Raw genomic sequence first — 19,727 nt, 5'->3', positions numbered from 1 at the left:
TCAGTAAACTGAAACAGATGGGAATGGGCAAATTTAATTCAGATGACCATTATATCTACTACTGTGGGCAAGAATCCCTTAGAAGAAATGGAGTAGCTCTCATAGTCAACAAAAGAGTCCAAAATGCAGTACTTGGGTGCAGTCTCAAAAACAACAGAATGATCCTGGTTCACTTCCAATGCAAAACATTCAATATCACAGTAATCTAAGTCTATGCCCCAACCACTGATGCCACAGAAGATGAAGGTGAATGGTTCTATGAAGACCTGCAAAGCCTTCTAGAACTAACGCCAAAGATGTTCTTTTCATCAGAGGGGACTGGAATGAAAAAGTAAGAAGCCAAGAGATACCTGGAGTAACAGGCAAGTTTGACCTTGGAGTACAAAATGAAGCAAAGCAGTTTTGCCAAGAGAATGCACTGGTCAGAGCAAACACTCTCTTCCAACAGCACAAGAGACAACTCTACACATGGACATCACCAGCTGGTCAATACTGAAATCACACGGATTATATTCTTTTCAGCCAAAGATGGAGAAGCCCTACACAGTCAGAAAAAACAAGACCAAGCTTACTGTGGCTCATATTACCAAGCTCCTTATTGCAAAATTCAGGCTCAAATCTAAGAAAGTAGGGAAAACCACTAGGCCATTCAGGTATGACCTAAAGCAAATCCCTTATGACTGTACAGTGGAAGTGACAAATAGATTCAAGGGATTAGATCTGATAGAGCGCCTGAAGAACTATGAATGGAGGTTCGTAACACTGTTTAAGAGGCAGTGATCAAAACCATCCCCAAGAAGAGGAAATGAAAAAAGGCACAATGGCTGTCTAAGGAGGCCTTAAAAATAGCTGAGAAAAGAAGAGAAGCAAAAGACAAAGGAGAAAAGGGAAGATACACCCATCGGAATGCAGACTTCCAGAGAAAAGCAAGGAGAGATAAGAAAGCCTTCCTCAGTGATCAATGCAAAGAAATAGAGGAAAGCAAGCAGAATGAGAAATACTAGAGATCTCTTCAGGGAAATGAGAGATATCAAGGGAATATTTCATGCAAGGATGGACACATAAAGGACAGAGATGGTATAGACCTAACAGAAGCAGACGATATTAAGAAGAGGTGGCAAGAATACACAGAAGAACTGTACAAAAAAGATCTTAATGACCTGGATAATCACGATGGTGTGATCACTCACCGAGCCAGACATCCTGGAATGTGAAGCCAAGTGGGCCTTAGGAAGCACCATGACAAACAAAGCTAATGGAGGTGATGGAATTCCAGTTGAGCTATTTCAAATCCTAAAAGATGATGTTGTAAAAGTGCTGCACACATTATGCCAGCAAATTTGAAAAATTCAGCAGTGGCCGCAGGACTGGAAAACGTCAGTATTCATTCCAATCCCAAAGAAAGGCAATGCCGCAGAATGTTCAAATTACTGCACAATTGCCCTCATTTCACATGCTAGTAATGTAATGCTCAAAATCCTTCAAGCTAGGCTTCAACAGTCTGTGAACTGAGAACTTCCCGCTGTACAAGCTGGATTCAGAAAAGGCAGAGAAACCAGAGATCAAATTGCCAACATCTGTTGGATCATAGAAAAAGCAAGTGGATTCCAGAAAAACATCTACTTCTGCTTCATTGACTATGCTGAAGCCTTTGACTGTGTGGATCACAACTGTGGAAAATTCTGAAAGAGATGGGAATACCAGACCATCTTACCTGCCTTCTAAGAAACCTGTATGCAGGTCAAGAAGCAACAGTTAGAACAAGATATGGAACAATGGACTGGTTTCAAATTGGGAAAGGAGTACGTCCAGGCTGTACATTGTCACCCTGCTTATTTAACCTCTATGCAGAGTACAGCATGTGAAATGCTGGGCTGGATGAAGCTCAAGCCTGACTCAAGATTGCCAGGAGAAATATCAGCAACCTCAGACATGCAGATGATACCACCCTAATGGCAGAAAGTGAAGAGGAACTAAAGAGCCTCTTGATGAGGGTGAAAGAGGAGTGAAAAAGCTGGCTTAAAACTCAACATTCAAAAAATGAAGATCTGTTCCCATCCCTTCAAGGCAAACAGATAGGGGAAAAATGGAAACAGTGACAGACTTTATTTTGGGGGACTCCAAAATCACTGTGGATAGTGACTGCGTCATGAAATTAAAAGAGGCTTGCTCCTCGAAAGAAAAGCTATGACAAATCTAGACAGCATATTAAAAAGCAGAGACATCACTTTGCCAACAAAAGTCCATATAGTCAAAGCTATGGTTTTTCCAGTAGTCATGTATGGTGAGAATTGGATCATAAAGAAGGCTGAGTGCCAAAGAATTGATGCTTTCAAATTGTGGTGCTTGAGAAGATTCTTTAGAGTCCCTTGGACAGCAAGGAGATCAAACCAATCAATCCTTAAATCAACCCTGAATATTCATTTGAAGGACTGATGCTGAAGCTCAAGTTCCAATACTCTGACAGCCTGGTACAAAGAGCTGACTCAGCAGAAAAGACTGTGATGCTGGGAAAGACTGAAGCAAAAGGAGAAGAGGGTGGCAAAAGATGAGATGGTTAGATAGCATCACTGACTCAATGGACATGCTGCTGCTACTAAGTCACTTCAGTCGTGTCCGACTCTGTGTGACCCCATAGATGGCAGCCCACCAGGCTCCTCTGTCCCTGGGATTCTCCAGGCAAGAACACTGGAGTGGGTTGCCATTTCCTTCTCCAATGCATGAAAGTGAAAAGTGAAAGTGAAGTCACTCAGCTGTGTCCGACTCTTAGCGACCCCATGGACTGCAGCCTACCAGGCTGCTCCGTCCACGGGATTTTCCAGGCAAGAGTATTGGAGTGGGTGCCATTGTCTTCTCCACAATGGACATGAATTTGAGCAAACTCCAGGAAATAGTGGAGGACAGAGTTGGGGTTGCAAAGAATCAGACATGACTTAGCAACGGAACAACAATTTTTTAAGGTAAATAGTACATCATCCTTGGATACCTGGATAATTTCTAAGACAGAGAATAGAAAACATTGGTCACCAATCAAAAATACTTTAAAGTATTTTTATACATTATAAATTGACCATCAATTATTTAGTAGAATGTTCCTATGTCCTTTTAACATGAGTGTTTACTGATGTACATCAGTTCTTAAGTCACCTGCCTTCTATGGTCACTTAAGTCACCGTCTGTCTTTAACAGCACAAAAATTTATTGCTATGATTAAAGGTTATAACTAGATGGACAATTAAGACTAGATATTGTGCTGCACTCAGTCACTTTAGTCATGTCTGGCTCTTTGCAACCTATGGACTGAGCCCACCAGGTTCCTCTGTCCATGGGATTCTCTAGGCAAGAATACTGGAGTGGGTTGCCATGCCCTCCTCCAGGGGAACTTCCCATCCCAGGAATCGAACCCGTATCTCTGGCATCTCCTGGACTGTAGGCAGTTTCTTTACCCACTGAGCCACCTGGGGAGCCCATTAGCACACCAAGGCCCCCTAGACATTGTTCCCATTAGTTCACGGTATCAGAATGTGGAGAAGCAAGCCTACAGATGTCTCCTGACTACCTTCATAAGGCATGTAACTGGTCTGTTACCCACTGCCCACAGGCCTCCTGAATGCATGGTTTCTCCAGCCCTGCAGAGCCCCTTAAACTGCTGCTGTAAGCGACATATGCAGTAAGCAAGGGCACCGGTATAAAGACAAATGCTAATTGAATAGTGTCAGAGCAGCATGTCACACACTCCCATCAAGCACAGGATATGAAGTAAGTGTAGAACAGAACCAGAAGAGATCATGTCCTAGAGAGGGCTGGTAGGCACTGTGAGTGGGCTGTGCAGTGGTGTCCTGCGCACCAGCAGGAAGCCAAGAGATGCACTCTATACCATGTTTCTACCAAGAAATGGGAAGAACGGGGTCTGACAGTCTATCCCTAAATAAAAACAGAGCATGGTTCATGGACTCTGAATGCACATTTTTGGCATAAAAGAATTTTAATTCTCTGTTTTCATAAAGCAAAAATCTCAAGTCTTCGTGAGTGAATTTCACATTAACTGACACTTTATTTTGCTTAAAACCTAAACACTGTCAGTTTGGGAAGAAACCCATTGTGATATATAGCACTCCCCATTTAAATTCTAGGGTTTCTTCTTTTGATCCTTGGCAAAATCTTTTATCCAAGAAACAGAATAGATACGTATAGATATCTAAAAACATGAACCATTAGAGAATAAAATAGGAAGTCAAGAAAGATTTAAGTTTTGGCGGCCCTTGCTTTTTGTTCTTTAAAGACTGTTTAAAGACTGTAGCAGAATAAGAGGATCACTGGCTCCCAGTCTCCTAGAGATAACAAGTAATGAAACTAAAAACAAACCAACCCACATCCCCAAACAAGGTCAGGTAACCTCAGTTCCCTGCCCTGCCCCATGGTGAAAAAACAGGAATACTCTTAGTAGCAGCTCAGAATTCATCTTTGTCTCCTACCTGCCCCCTCAGTGGGAGTTTATAGTCATGACTTTTTCAGACATCCATATTTCTGTATATACAATATAAAATTGTATTAGATGACAACTGATTTTTTTTTAATTCAGGTAGAGAAAGCAGCAATAACTTTTAACTAAAACCTTCTATATTTTTTGATTGCTGTTCAACTTGCTACCATTTAGCAAAAAGCAAAATTCTCAGTGTTTCCTCAAATCTTATTGCTTTACAACTGTAGCATACCATCCATTAAAAATAAAAAGATGAAGCAGATATATATATACACACTAGATATAGTAGGTGCAATAAAAATATACATAAATTTGAAAAAATGGATATTTGTCTATTTCTCAAGGGAATTTTTACAGTTCATGAAGGTAGAAAATTTAACAAAATAATGTTTGTGAAACATGCTAAAATCAAAATTTAAAGCTAAAGGCTAAAGTTTTAAATATATATTTGTATATGTATATAATCATAATATATGAAGATATATGAAGATTAGTAAGTAAAAAGGCCTTATAAATTATTTTTACAGGCAAAATTAGTAGTAGAAAATAAGATTTATCTTTAAATATTGTATTTACACCTTTATCATTCTCTTGAATTAGTCTTTGCAAAAGTTCTTCACTTCTAAGTTTCCTGTTGTGTATATTGTCACTCTAAAGCAAAATGTTTTCTTGTATTTTGGTATCTTTGACTTAAGCTTATTTTTAATAACCAATATTCTCTGATAGGCTGTTTCTTTTTATTTCCTAAGCTCAAAAGGCTTAAATTCAGAATAACAGAATTGTTAAGAGGTCTTTTATATCTAAACTTTCTTTGGAGTGTCTTGGATGACTGTAATGTTATTTTCTTACCTCATGAAAGGAGAGATACTAAAAATAATTAGGTATGTTTTGTATTCTTTGTAGTTCGATTAGCTAAAACACTCTATGAGCTGAAACTTTAAAATATCCCAGAGCTGTACTGTGGGATACAGATGTTCAACAGGACTTTTCTTTCTTTACTAACCTAACCTCTAACTTCATTCCTTTAAACCATTCTTGTTGATGTGTGTTTTAGTGATGCTTACTCAAAATTAGGAACCACATAAGCTCATTGCCTTCTATATTGTTTGTCTGCTTCTTTTATAAGTAACTGTTCCAATTAAAATCTAACTGCCTTTCTTCCCCTTGCTGATAAAAGAGTAATTTTAGTATTGTTCAACAGCTATTGCAAGCTCAGCCACATTGTAAAAGGTATTCAACATTCTTAGGTGTGTCATAGCAAAGTAATACCTAAAATTTAGTCTGTCATATTGACAAAAAATGCCAAGTCTACAAAATCTCTTTTCCTGGGTATCTCACAAATCAAAAACTTAGTGACCTATCCCTCCACTGAATGAGTTAAAACTGTCACTCAGTCATGTTTGACTCTTTGTAACCCCAAGGACTGTAGCCCACCAGGCTCCTCTGTCCATGAAATTCTCCGGGTAAGAATACTGGAGTGGGTTGCCATGCCCTTCTCCAGGGAATCTCAACCCAGGAATTGAACGTGGGTCCCCGGCATTGCAGGCAGACTACCATCTGAGCCACCAGGGAAGCCCCTCCACTACCATATCTAATTTTCCTTCAAAATTTAATGACACTGCTTCTCATTTTTCATAATGAAAAAGTTGAGTATAGCCTCCCTCCCTCTTTTCACATGCCAGTATAATTCTTACTGATTCTAGGTTCTAAATATGTCTTGAATTTCTTTTCACTCTACTATGGCCTTCAGAATTTATTATATTTTCTGGATCACTGAAATAACCTGTTACCTCCCTCAAATTCACAGCTGCCAGCACAACCTATTTGCAATAAACATGTGATCCTGTCTTCGGCATAATTTACAATCTTCCGTGACTCGGGTGTTCTCAAGGTGGTCTCAGTTACTTACCATGGCACAGAAGGCACTACAGTCAGTCTCTGGTGCAGTCGGACCAAATCACGTGCCATCTTGTTTATCTGCCATCCATCCTCCAGTCACCCAGCTTCCTTGGCCACGTATCAAGTCCTCATCTTTCAGAATCCAGGTCAAGACTCTTCTGTCTCCCAGGAAACTTGCAAGCAAATTGTTTCCTTTGTTATATCCCCATTCAATGTACTTTATTATTGCACATATTACACTGTATTGCAATCATTTATCTGTTGTCCCAACTAGTCTATGAGTTCCTTCTGAGATAAAGTCCTACCTCTTAAAAAAAAAAATTCCTACCTCTTTTGCCACAGTACCAGGCATGGTGCCAATTATAGAAGCTACTTAACACCTATCAAACAAATGAATGTTGACTTCTACCTTTGAAAGTGACTCCTACTTTCCACCACCACTGTCTTCCACATCTATCTTGTCACACACCCTTCTGCCTCCAGTTCACCGACCTTCCTGATGACACCTGAATTCTCTCTGAAGCACAATTCTTATCACGTCCTGCTTAACCTCAGAAACTTCCTATTGCTGTCAGCCCCGGCCTCATCTTCCCTCTACAGTGGTTCATAGCAACCCATTGATTTTCCAAAGTGATAGGTGAGCTCCAACCTAATAACAAAACTGAGCAGGACTAGGGGCAGGCGTTACCCAAGCAGCCTCGACTCTAACATTCAATCATCATCTAATTAGCCCATCAGCATTCAGTTCAGTTCAGTCACTCAGTCGATCCAACTAGGATCTGATGGTACTGGTGATAGCTACAAGATTCCCACATTACTTAGTTACTGCGCTCCCATTTCACTTCTATGGAAAACTCCATTTCTCCATTCCATTTTACAGCAGTCGGGTACTGGGGGCTAGGTGGGGATGGAGAAATGACTTTAAGGGGAACACTGTCTATAGAGATTTTAAAACAATGAAACAGACTAAAGGTCAGTCTGCTTTTTATCATCATCATGAGCCACCAACTCTGAAGAAAGCCAGTAATAAAAAATACTCCTCCCCACCAAGACAGACCAGCCCACCACCACCACTCTTTGACAAAGCACTACTATTCAGGCACCACCCGTTTCTGAAACCTTTAACCTGCCCCCAGACAGAATTAACCACCTCTTCCTAAATCCTTAATACACATCTGAATCTCCTACAAGACTGTAAGCATGTTAAGGGGACCTCATCTTTAACCTCCAGGATGAACACTTACCCTTCTAGCCACCTCCCCTTCAGCAGTTTGTGGAGTAAGGTCCTCAGTGAGTGAAATGCACCCAGTCCCATTTAATCTATGTTGCTAGATGAAACCATCCTGCCTTACACTCATTCCTTAGACCAGACTAACTGCATACAGTATATAATTTGAATATAAAGGATGGCATTCACAGAACACCATAATCTGGACCTAATTTTAATTCCTACTACTTAATCTTAGTCTCCTCATACCAAACTACTTATACTCAGTATATTTCTGCCTATTATATGAAAGTCTTTTCTGTATTACAGTACTTTGTGTCTAACTTACCTATCTGCTAAACTCAGAAAGAAATTAAAGGAAATACAGTCCTGCTTCAGAGCCATATATGTAACAGACACTCAGTTCTACCAAATAAAACTAGGAACAATTAAGACATAAAAGAGTAGAATAAATTTTTATTATGCAGCATTTTATTTTTTTAAAAAATTACCTTCATGGAATACATTTTCACATTAGAAATTCCCAGTGGGAAAACAACAACTTATCACTTATAATTTTATATTTGTGGACAGATTATTTTAGGACAAGTAAAATAAACACATTTGAGGATTAAGTCTTGGTTTAGAATCTGCAACAATTTGAAACATCTATAAAGGGACCTCTTCCCTAAATGGAACTTCTCTACATTCAGAAACTCTCCAGGCTCTTCTTTCTAGGATTTAGAAATCAGTAATGTGAAATATCAGCATTTCTAATTTTCAAATTTCCCTAAGACATGTAACCATCAGTAACTGGTATCAACTGAACAGAGGGGGAGGTTTACAAAAACTAAACACTGCCTAATTTTCTGCAGTCTTTACTTATGAATTAAGTCTTTCCCTTTCTCCATCATCCTAGCACAAACACAGACGTTTGATCAGATATCGAGAGTAATAAAGCTGAATTCCCTTTAAGAGTTTGATCAATTAAAAGGCAAAAAGCTCATATATAATGTTCAGTTATACTATGAGACTTATGAAAAGCTGAGACACTCCATTAGCTCCCCAGAATACAAAATTCAGTCTTATAATTTCTTAAGATACAACTTCTCTCAAATCTTTCTTCAAAGATTAAATTCTAAAAACAATCAGGTGATTAGGAGAAGAGGTTTGTCTCACCAATGTTTTTCCTTCTTATTGTGAGTTGAAATGGCATGACAGAGCAGAGGCAAGGAGGTGTACAATCAATTCTCAAGGTATTAAGTCTAAAAGGTCAGAGCTTCCACAGCATAGCCACAGCTTTGCAGATGCCCACGTCATGATAGTTGAAGTAACAGAGCCCAGCAAAGGTGAAAGCCGAGAGCACCAAAAGGCCTGTCTTGGCAGCTTTCTGCACTGCATCTCCATGAACATAGTCAGTAACAACTTGTCCAATGCCCCTGAAGGAAAAAAAACATCACAGTACAAATGAAAAGCCACAAGTAATGTCAGGTTAGAAGGCTATTCAGTTAACTTGGCTGCACAACATAATCAGTCAAGGTCAAAATGCAATTCATGGTAACAAGTGCGTGCCAAATAAGCACTTTAATCCTTTGTATGGCCAAATAACACTCCTTTGTAAACATATATTTTATTTATTTAGCTATTCATTAATTGAAACATCTGGATGATTTTGCCTTTGGGGCTAAAATAACACTGCTCTGAACATTATGCTACAAGGTTTTGTGTGGATGGGGACATATGCTCTCACTTTCAGTAGGTATACACCTACAAGTGAAATTGTTGCGTCAGATGGCAACTCTCTGTTGTTAACTCATATTATAACTCTGTGGTAAAAACTTGTTAGACCTGCCAAACTATTTTCCAAAGTAGCTGCAATGTTTTACATTCCCAGCAGAGATATATGAGGATTCTAACTTGGTGACCCTTTTAACAGTCCATCTTTTTGATTACAGCCATCTGAGTAGGTGTATGGTGGCATCTCAATGTGGTTCTGATTTGCATTTCTCTAATAACAAACACGGGCGCAGGAGGGCCTAGAGGAGCTATCCCACGTTGAAGGTCAGGAAGGGCGGCGGTGAGGAAATACCCCTCGTCCAAGGTAAGGAGTAATGGCTGCGCTTTGCTGGAGCAGCCGTGAAGAGATACCCCACGTCCAAGGTAAGAGAAACCCAAGTAAGACGGTAGGTGTTGCAAGAGAGCATCAGAGGGCAGACACACTGAAACCATAATCACAGAAAACTAGTCAATCTAATCACACGAGGACCACAGCCTTGTCTAACTCAATGAAAGTAAGCCATGCCCTGTGGGGCCACCCAAGACGGGCGGGTCATGGTGCAGAGGTCTGACAGAATGTGGTCCACTGGAGAAGGGAATGGCAAACCACTTCAGTATTCTTGCCTTGAGAACCCCATGAACCGTATGAAAAGGCAAAACAATAGGATACTTAAAGAGGAAATCCCTAGGTCAGTAGGTGCCCAATATGCTACTGGAGATCAGTGGAGAAATAACTCCAGAAAGAATGAAGGGATGGAGCCAAAGCAAAAACAATACCCAGTTGTGGATGTGACTGGTGATAGAAGCAAGGTCCGATGCTGTAAAGAGCAATATTGCATAGGAACCTGGAATGTTAGGTCCATGAATCAAGGCAAATTGGAAGTGGTCAAACAGGAGACGGCAAGAGTGAACGTCGACATTCTAGGAATCAGCGAACTAAAATGGACTGGCATGGGTGAATTAACTCAGATGACCATTGTATCTACTACTTCGGGCATTTCTTAGAAGAAATGGAGTAGCCATCATGGTCAACAAAAGAGTCCGAAATGCAGTAAGTACTTGGATGCAATCTCAAAAATGACAGAATGATCTCTGTTCGTTTCCAAGGCAAACCATTTGGTATCACAGTAATCCAAATCTATGCCCCAACCAGTAACGCTGAAGAAGCTGAAGTTGAATGGTTCTGTGAAGAAAGCTGAGTGCCGAAGAATTGATGCTTTTGAACTGTGGTGTTGGAGAAGACTCTTGAGAGTCCCTTGGACTGCAAGGAGATCCAACCAGTCCATTCTGAAGGAGATCAGCCCTGGGTGTTCTTTGGAAGAAATGATGCTAAAGCTGAAACTCCAGTACTCTGGCCACCTCATGCGAAGAGTTGACTCACTGGAAAAGACTGTGATGCTGGGAAGGATTGGGGGCAAGGGGAGAAGGGGACAACAGAGGATGAGATGGCTGGATGGCATCACTGACTCGATGGACCTGAGTCTCAGTGAACTCCAGGAGTTGGTGATGGACAGGGAGGCCTGGCATGCTGCGATTCATGGGGTCGCAAAGAGTCGGACACGACTGAGCAACTGATCTGATCTGATCTGATGAAGACCTACAAGACCTTTTAAAACTAAACCCAAAAAAGATGCCCTTTTCATTATAGGGGACTGGAATGCAAAAGTAGGAAGTCAAGAAACACCTGGAGTAACAGGCAAATTTGGCCTTGGAATACACAATGAAGCAGGGCAAAGGCTAATAGAGTTTTGCCAAGAGAACGTACTGGTCATAGCAAACACCCTCTTCCAACAACACAAGAGAAGACTCTACACATGGACATCACCAGATGGTCAACACCGAAATCAGATTGATTATATTCTTTGCAGCCAAAGATGGAGAAGCTCTATACAGTCAACAAAAACAAGACCTGGAGCTGACTGTTGCTCAGATCATGAGCTCCTTATTGCCAAATTCAGACTGAAATTGAAGAAAGTAGGGAAAACCACTAGACCATTCAGGTATGACCTAAATCAAAAATCTTATGATTATACAGTGGAAGTGAGAAATAGATTTAAGGGCCTAGATCTGATAGATAGAGTGCCTGATGAACTATGGACGGAGGTTCGTGACACTGTACAGGAGACAGGGATCAAGACCATCCCAATGGAAAAGAAATGCAAAAAAGCAAAATGGCTGTCTGAGGAGGCCTTACAAATAGCTGTGAAAAGAAGGGAAGCGAAAAGGAAAAGAGACAAGGAAAGATATAAGCATCTGAATGCAGAGTGCCAAAGAATAGCAAGAAGAGATAAGAAAGTCTTCCTCAGCGATCAATGCAAAGAAATAGAGGAAAACAACAGAATGGGAAAGACTAGAGATCTCTTCAAGAAAATTAGAGATACCAAGGGAACATTTCATGCAAAGATGGGCTTGATAAAGGACAGAAATGGTATGGACCTAACAGAAGCAGAAGATATTAAGAAGAGGTGGTAAGAATACACAGAAGAACTGTACAAAAAAGATCTTCATGACCCAGATAATCACGATGGTGTGATCACTCACCTAGAGCCAGACATCCTGGAATGTGAAGTCGAGTGGGCCTTAGAAAGCATCACTACAAACAAAGCTAGTGGAGGTGATGGAATTCCAGTTGAGCTATTTCAAATCCTGAAAGACGATGCTGTGAAAGTGCTGTACTCAATATGCCAGCATATTTGGAAAACTCAGCAGTGGCCACAGGACTGGAAAAGGTCAGTTTTCATTCCAATCCCAAAGAAAGGCAATGCCAAAGAATGCTCAAACTACCACACAATTGCACTCATCTCACACGCTAGTAAAGTAATGCTCAAATTTCAGCAAGCCAGGCTTCAGCAGTATGTGAACCGTGAACCTCCAGATGTTCAAGCTGGTTTTAGAAAAGGCAGAGCAACCAGAGATCAAATTGCCAACATCCACTGGATCATGGAAAAAGAAAGAGAGTTCCAGAAAAACATCTATTTCTGCTTTATTGACTATGCCAAAGCCTTTGACTGTGTGGATCACAATAAACTGTGGGAAATTCTGAAAGAGATGGGAATACCAGATCACCTGACCTGCCTGTTGAGAACCCTATATGCAGGTCAGGAAGCAACAGTTAGAACTGGACATGGAACAACAGACTGGTTCCAAATAGGAAAAGGAGTACGTCAAGGCTGTATACTGTCACCCTGCTTATTTAACTTCTATGCAGAGTACATCATGAGAAAGGCTGGGCTGGAAGAAGCACAAGCTGGAATCAAGATTGCCGGGAGAAATATCAATAACCTCAGATATGTAGATGACACCACCCTTATGGCAGCAAGTGAAGAGGAATTAAAAAGCCTCTTGATGAAAGTGAAAGAGGAGAGTGAAAAAGTTGGCTTAAAGTTCAACATTCAGAAAACGAAGATCATGGCGTCTGGTCCCATCACTTCATGGGAAATAGATGGGGAAACAGTGGAAACAGTGTCAGACTTTATTTTTTTGGGCTCCAAAATCATTGTAGATGGTGATTGCAGCCATGAAATTAAAAGACGCTTACTCCTTGCAAGGAAAGTTATGACCAACCTAGATAGCATATTCAAAAACATAGACATTACTTTGCCAACAAAGGCCCATCTAGTCAAGGCTATTGTTTTTCCAGTGGTCATGTATGGATGTGAGAATTGGACTGTGAAGAAGGCTGAGCGCCGAAGAATTGATGCTTTTGAACTGTGGTGTTGGAGAAGACTCTTGAGAGTCCCTTGGACTGCAAGGAGATCCAACCAGTCCATTCTAAAGGAGATCAGCCCTGGGTGCTCTTTGGAAGAAATGATGCTAAAGCTGAAACTCCAGTACTTTGGCCACCTCATGCGAAGAATTGACTCATTAGAAAAGACTGTGATGCTGGGAAGGATTAGGGGCAGGAGGAAAAGGGGACGACAGAAGATGAGATGGCTGGATGGCATCACCGACTCAATGGACGTGAGTTTGAGTCAACTCCGGGAGTTGGTGATGGACAGGGAGGCCTGGCGTGCTGCAATTCATAGGATCGCAAAGAGTCGGACACGACTGAGCGACTGAATTGAACTGAATAACAAACACATTTTTTCATGCACCTTTTGCCATTTCCATATCTTCTTTAGATAAACGTTAATTTTCCCTATAAAAAGGTCCCTTTGGCTATATGTGGTGAATGGACCGTGTAGGCAGAAGGGCAATAAGAACAAAAATAGAGAACTAGTTAGGAAGCAACTGAAGTAGCTGAGGCAAGGCTGCTGGCTTAACTTGCCTTAAGCTAGGGTGGTGATAGTGAGGATACCATGAAGTGACAATTCAGGCTATATTTTGAGGAGAGAACTAAAAGAAAGACCTGATGGACTGGTGGCGGGGTTAAGACAAAAAGTAGTATTTAGAATGACTCCTAGGATTTTTGATTTGAGCAACAAGACTTAATTGAATTATTGAAGAACAGGAGAGAAGAAGCTTGTGAGGAAAAACTGAGAGATTTGAGGGGAAGAGTGATTTGGGGCAATATTACACTGGGGATGCCTACTAGATATCCCAGTGGACAACTGGAAATACTAAGTCTGCAGTTCAGAAAAAGAGGGCCATGTGGAACAAAAAACAAAGAGGTCTATCTGAACTCACCTGGGGGAAGTATGTAGGCAGAGAAATTTAAGAAAGCCAAGAACGAGCCTAGGGTTCAGACCTTCATTATTCGGAGGTCAGACAAGAGGAGGTGCTGGCTGAGGAGACAGAGAAGGTATATAGAGCTGGTGGGGTGGAAGAAAACAAGGTAAGGATGGTATCTAGGAAGCCAAAGAAAAATTACTTAACGAGAGATCAGTCAATTAAGTTGAATACTGCCAAGTTCAAGTGGAGAACAAAGAATGGACAACTGGTTTGGAAAAATGAAGGTCTTCAGTGATTTTTGTTGAGAATGACTTCAGTTAAATAGTTGGGATAAAAGCCCAATCAATGCAGGTTTAAAAAAACGGGATACTAAAGAACTAGTGCACAATTACAGACAACTCTTTCAAGTCTTTTTTGTATATGTGTAAAAAAGGAGAGAATTGATAAGGTAACTGGAGAAGTCAATTGCAATTATTCACATGTATGACTTTAGGACTTCCCTGGTGGTCCAATGGTTAAGACTCACTTCCACTCCAGGGCACACAGGCTTGATCCCTGGTTAGGGAATTAAGGTAAGATTCCATATGCCACACAGCATGGTCAAAAAAAAAAAAGCATGACTTTAGATTTATCTCTTATTCTGATTTTTCATCAATTTAGACTGATCTTCTTTCAAGATACACACATTAGAGAAATCCTACTGTACTTGTGATCTAGTATTTCAAGAGCAACTGGGATCATTTACTGTGCAAGGTCTATCTGGTTGAAGGGTAATTCTCCTAACCAATGCTTACGAAGTAAGAAAACTAGGTAAGCAAACAACCCCTTTAATACTATCAAGAAAATGATTCTGACAAATTATTTAACGTCCCTGGGATTTAGTTTCCACAGACGTTAAATAACAGGCTTGGCTAAGATACTCCCTCAAGTCCTTTCAGTTCTAACAAATCCAAAAAACACCTCCCCATCCATGACAGCATACTGTCCTTGCCAAACCACATAAAATGGGGAACTCTCAAAAGCAATGCTAAGTTCAAAAGCCTCTAAAATATGAAAAGGAAGACATCTTACAGGCATGTGGATACACAAATTTGGGCATGTAAATATTTTACGTATGTTTTATTGTTCTCTTCAGATCTTCAGTATTTTGAGCAACTTCTCCCTCATATGCAACTGTGAGATAAGCTCACAGCAAACAAACTGCACAGACAAGGTAAGACTGAAAGGACTGCTGTACTTGCCAGTGACTGTGAAGAGTGAGGGTTGCAGCCAGAGAGTAGTCCATCGCAGAACACGGATTCAAATAAGCAGCTGGAATTAGGCCCAGGAGCAAAACACTGACAACCCTCTCACCAGTCCAGTGGAGAGATGCAGCCTTGGAACCAGCTATAGAAAGGAAGGACGAGATTCCTAAGAGTTTCAGGGGAAATACACATCTCAGTATTTGCCACAAACTAACCCAAACCAACAGAACGGCAAACAGTATGCATTTAAGATTTAACTCTGAGCATAAAGTGGGTAAGAAAAAGGAGGTAAATGAGAAAGATGCAATCTCCCTTCTCTGAAGTCTTTCAGCACAGGGTTTCTCAAGCCTACATACATTAATTAAAAGAGAGATCCACTCTGCTTAGAGGCAAGATGATGGATGAAATATTGTTGCAGAATTACCAACCTTGGACTTCATTATAATAGACAGATACCTTATAAATGTAAGCTGGTGACACCTGAGGAATTCCTTTAAAACATCAATCTTATTTTACACCTGATCTTTCTAAGTAATATTAAAAATCCTCCCAAAAGAAAATTAAGCCTGTCAATTAAAAGAGAAGCGCAGTTCTAATGTCAACTTTTAGGATTATGGCTCTTCTGTTCTGTTACTTATAAATAGCCCAATATAGAGAAGGAACATGAAACTTTCTTTTAAACAAGTAAAAATAAAATGGGCTTTAAACATCTCGTTGAAAGCCTCTTTTTTGGGGGGGTTACATACCCCTTTGGGAATGTTTTATTAATGATGGAGTTACTTCCTGGAAAAATGCACACAGATACACACGTTACAAACTATGTACACAACCCTGGGGACCTTCCTTCAGTCCCATGCACCCCAAGTTAAAATCGCTCTGCTAAATCTAACTGAACAAAGTTCATCAACAACTTTTCAAAGCTAAAATAATTCTAAATAGCAGAAAAACTATACTTGCTTAATTATTCATAACTCAGAAGCAGCTTTCAAGTGACAGGCTTAAGAATCAAAAGTCTTTATCTCTATAAAATACTGATGTTTCTAGACTTTAAAAATGAAAATAGTTACCTCACTATTCACCTATGGATTTTCTAAGACTTAACAATACCTAAATAGTATTCATCCAAGAAATAACATGATTTTAATAGCAACCTAAATAAAAACAAACATATCATTATAGCTATGAATATGCAAGATTTTAAAAACTGTCTGCTATTCTAAATTATCCAGATCCAGCTCCTCTGCAATAAATAAAGGTAACTAAACCATATTGAACAGATTGTCCCTACAGAGCTATTTTCTTTTAAGAAACTTAAACATTTTAAAAAGACTTAGACCAGAAGGTTCTGTATAAGTGGAAATGGCATCATTCAACCGTGCTAGCATTGTGTGCCCACAAGTGTAGATTAGGTCTTCACTTGACAGAGCTGGACACAAGAGTTCCCCTCAGAGAGAGCAAGTCCTGCCAAAGGCATGATAATCAGTGCAGACAAAGATGCACATACAATGGTGGCTGGGTGACAGGTGAATATGCTGTGTTCCACACCATCCTTGAGCAGGTCGGTCCTGGAGAAATGCTGAGACAAGAGCTGGTCTGACCACTGGGGTTCGGAGGAACAGAGCTGAGGAAAGAGACATCAAGGGAATCATAAGCACCTTTCCTGTAACAGGACTGAGACTTTCTACATGACCATAGATAAGCTGCTGCTGCTGCTGCTTAGCTGCTTCAGTCATGTGTGACTCCATGTGACGCTATGGACTGCAGCCTGCCAGACTCCTCTGTCCATGGGATTCTCATTGCCATGCCCTGCTCCAGGGGATCTTGCCAACCTAGGAATCGAACCCGGGTCTCCTGCATTGCAGGCTGATACTTTACCACTGAGCCACCCAGGAAGACCCATAGGTAAGCTACTTAACCCCAAATAGGGAATCACCAGCTAATCTGTAAAATGTGGATAGCATCTATTTCACTGGGTTGCTGTGAGACTAGACTAAGCAGCCATGGAAAGACTGATAAATCGATGAACACTTCTGCAAAAAGGGCTTCACTTTGACCAATTCTCAAAAATTAATTATGGCTCTTTTATCCTTTCATTCATCTACTCATCCAACAAACTTTTACTACATACAAAACTATGCTCTGCACAACAGCAAGAGAGATAAAGACAAAGTCTTTGTCTTCAAGTAATTCAGCCTAGTTTGGGAGATACGACTTTCTTTTTCAAGATCAATTTCTGTGCTTGCACGCCTGAACTCATCCCTTTCTGTCCTCTTATAGATCTTGGTTAAAAAACAGGCAGACCTAAGAACACCCAAGCCTATCAATACCGACTATGAGATAATGGACAATTAAGTTAAATAGGCTCTCCAAGCCTCAATGTCCTCATTTGTAAAATGAAAACATTGGTATTTACTTCATAATACTCTGCTGAAAATTAAGTAATATATGTAAGATGTTCAACCTAAGTCCCACAGTGTTATAAGCACTCAATAAAAGATAATTTCTCTCCTGTATCTTTAACCCCTCCTTTCTTCCTACTGACCATTTTCCCTCAACTGATGCAATATACTTAACCCCTCCCTTCATCCTATGTCCTATAATACCCATGCACTCTTCCCCTCCTTTCTTCTCTTTCTAAACATGCTTCTTTAAAGTGTTGTCTAAATCACCTTGACTTCCTCACTTCCCTAAAATTCTTCATGGCCTGCAACTCGTCCTTATCCCCACCAAAGCTGCATTCATGAATTACCAATGTTCTCATGTGACCACATCCAACATCTTATTGGGCCTTTCTGCACGAGGCACTGGTGGCCACTTCTCCCTTCTTTTCTCTGACAGAACTCTCTTCAGCTTCTCCCTTTGATTTTCTGATCATTATATATCAGTCTCCTCCTGCATTTGCTCTTAAATGCTCACCCAGGAGTCCATCATCTGCCCTTTGCTCTCCTTGCTGCCTAAGCCCACCCCTAGACATTTTGTCCACTCAACTTCTAGAGCCTTTAGGTTAGTGACAGTCAACTCTGTATCCCCAGGTTTGATATCTCTCCAGAGTTTCAGAAGTTTGAGTACCTGCAAGCTCTGTCCCCTGAAGTACCCCACCTGGTCCTCAAACTCACTATGGCAAAAACTAAAATCACCCTTCAACTCGTCTTCTCATTCAAACTTGCCTCTCATTTGCATGTTCCTCATTTTATTTAATGATATCCCAGTCACTCGTCAACCTAAACCAAAAATCTGGAAATCATTGTAAGACTTCCCTTCTAAATTCAGTCAAATACCAAATCATACTGATATAACTCCTTAGCATTTCTTGAGACAATCTTCTCTTACGTACTACTTTCCAAGTTCAGGACCTCACCATGCTTGCCTAGACTACTACAATAAGTGTCTCAATTCATCTCCTAACTTATGTCTTGGCTTGTCCCATCTCCCATGATGGCCATCTATAATATCAAACAGTTACCAAGGTGGTCAATCTAACTGCAAATCTATGTCAAATCTTTCACTGGCTCCCCTTCACACAAAGAAAAATGCATACTCCACATCAAGACAAATTTTTCTGAGATTTGATTTCAGTTTACTTTTCCAGAACCATCTCATTCCTCACCTTGAGCTTCATGTTCTAATATCCGATTTGTTTTCTCTCACAACAAGCAGCTTCTATGCCTTTCATCATTGCTTCTGCTCATCCCACTACCTCTAACTGTAATGCCCTTCTTCCTGTGGCCTTCCCTACCCTCAAGACTCAAATCGGGCACAGCTCCTTCAGGAAGTGAGACAGGATAATCCTTCCAAAACACAGAGCTAGTATAGTTTTCTGGATTGGCATACAACTTAGATACTGTGCTGTAGTTTTTGCTTTCTGTCATATTATGCTTATATGTTTTTCCTATAAAAATGGAAACTCTTTAAGAATTGGAACTACGCTTTCTCACATTTTTAACCCAATCATACTACAGTACCTTGTATAACACAAATGCCCCCTCGATGATTATCGAACTGAACTCCAAGGGAAACGACCAATACGTAAATTGGGACTTAAGACACTGACACTCTTTTCTGATTCAGGGTGGGAACATTCCAAAAACAGGGAATGCGGAGAAAAAGAGAACTCGTGAACACAGCCGCAGCAGGACTATAACTTTCAGACTACCCCATCACCACGTCAGCCCAGAGGAGGGGAAATATGCACTCGGGTGGACATCTGGACCCTAAGACAACGCTGGTCATGCTGTGCCAAAGGAAAGGAGGGACACCCCTGTTCAAAAGGTCTCACCGCCCAGCAGACGAATCCTAACCGCATCCCTTTCCCCGGCTGGAGGTTGTGCTGAGAACCTCCGGCTGCCCTCACCTCGCCCTTCTCTGGCGCCGCAGAGGACACTTAGCCTCCAGAGAGCCGCCATGTCGCTCCGGAAGGTTCAAGGTCAATCAGCAACCCGGAAGCAGTCATTCGACAACATCCGCCCGCGACAAGGAAGAAAACATGGAAACGGAAAAGGCCGCGTGA

At 40.8% G+C, this 19,727-nt stretch overlaps 1 protein-coding gene across 3 annotated transcripts; it reads right to left on the bottom strand.

Moving 5' to 3' along the window:
• Positions 1-8,046: 8,046 nt before the first annotated feature.
• SDHD (succinate dehydrogenase complex subunit D) lies at positions 8,047-19,727 on the bottom strand. Of its 3 annotated transcripts, none has more exons than XM_070803407.1 (4): positions 19,572-19,726; positions 16,725-16,841; positions 15,218-15,362; positions 8,047-9,028 (listed from the first exon to the last, which is right to left on the bottom strand). In XM_070803407.1, exons 1-4 carry the CDS (start codon positions 19,621-19,623, stop codon positions 8,863-8,865), a joined length of 480 nt encoding a protein of 159 aa, XP_070659508.1. In that variant the 5' UTR covers positions 19,624-19,726; the 3' UTR covers positions 8,047-8,862. The 3 variants fall into 3 exon arrangements, with proteins under 3 accessions (XP_070659508.1, XP_070659507.1, XP_070659509.1); XM_070803406.1 differs by having other exon boundaries at positions 19,497-19,638; XM_070803408.1 differs by lacking the exon at positions 15,218-15,362 and having other exon boundaries at positions 19,572-19,727.

The sequence above is a fragment of the Bos indicus genome, chromosome 15 (genome assembly GCF_029378745.1).
Source record: "Bos indicus isolate NIAB-ARS_2022 breed Sahiwal x Tharparkar chromosome 15, NIAB-ARS_B.indTharparkar_mat_pri_1.0, whole genome shotgun sequence".
NCBI classification, from domain to species: domain Eukaryota; kingdom Metazoa; phylum Chordata; class Mammalia; order Artiodactyla; family Bovidae; genus Bos; species Bos indicus.
This window is presented reverse-complemented; position numbering and strand designations above follow the sequence as displayed.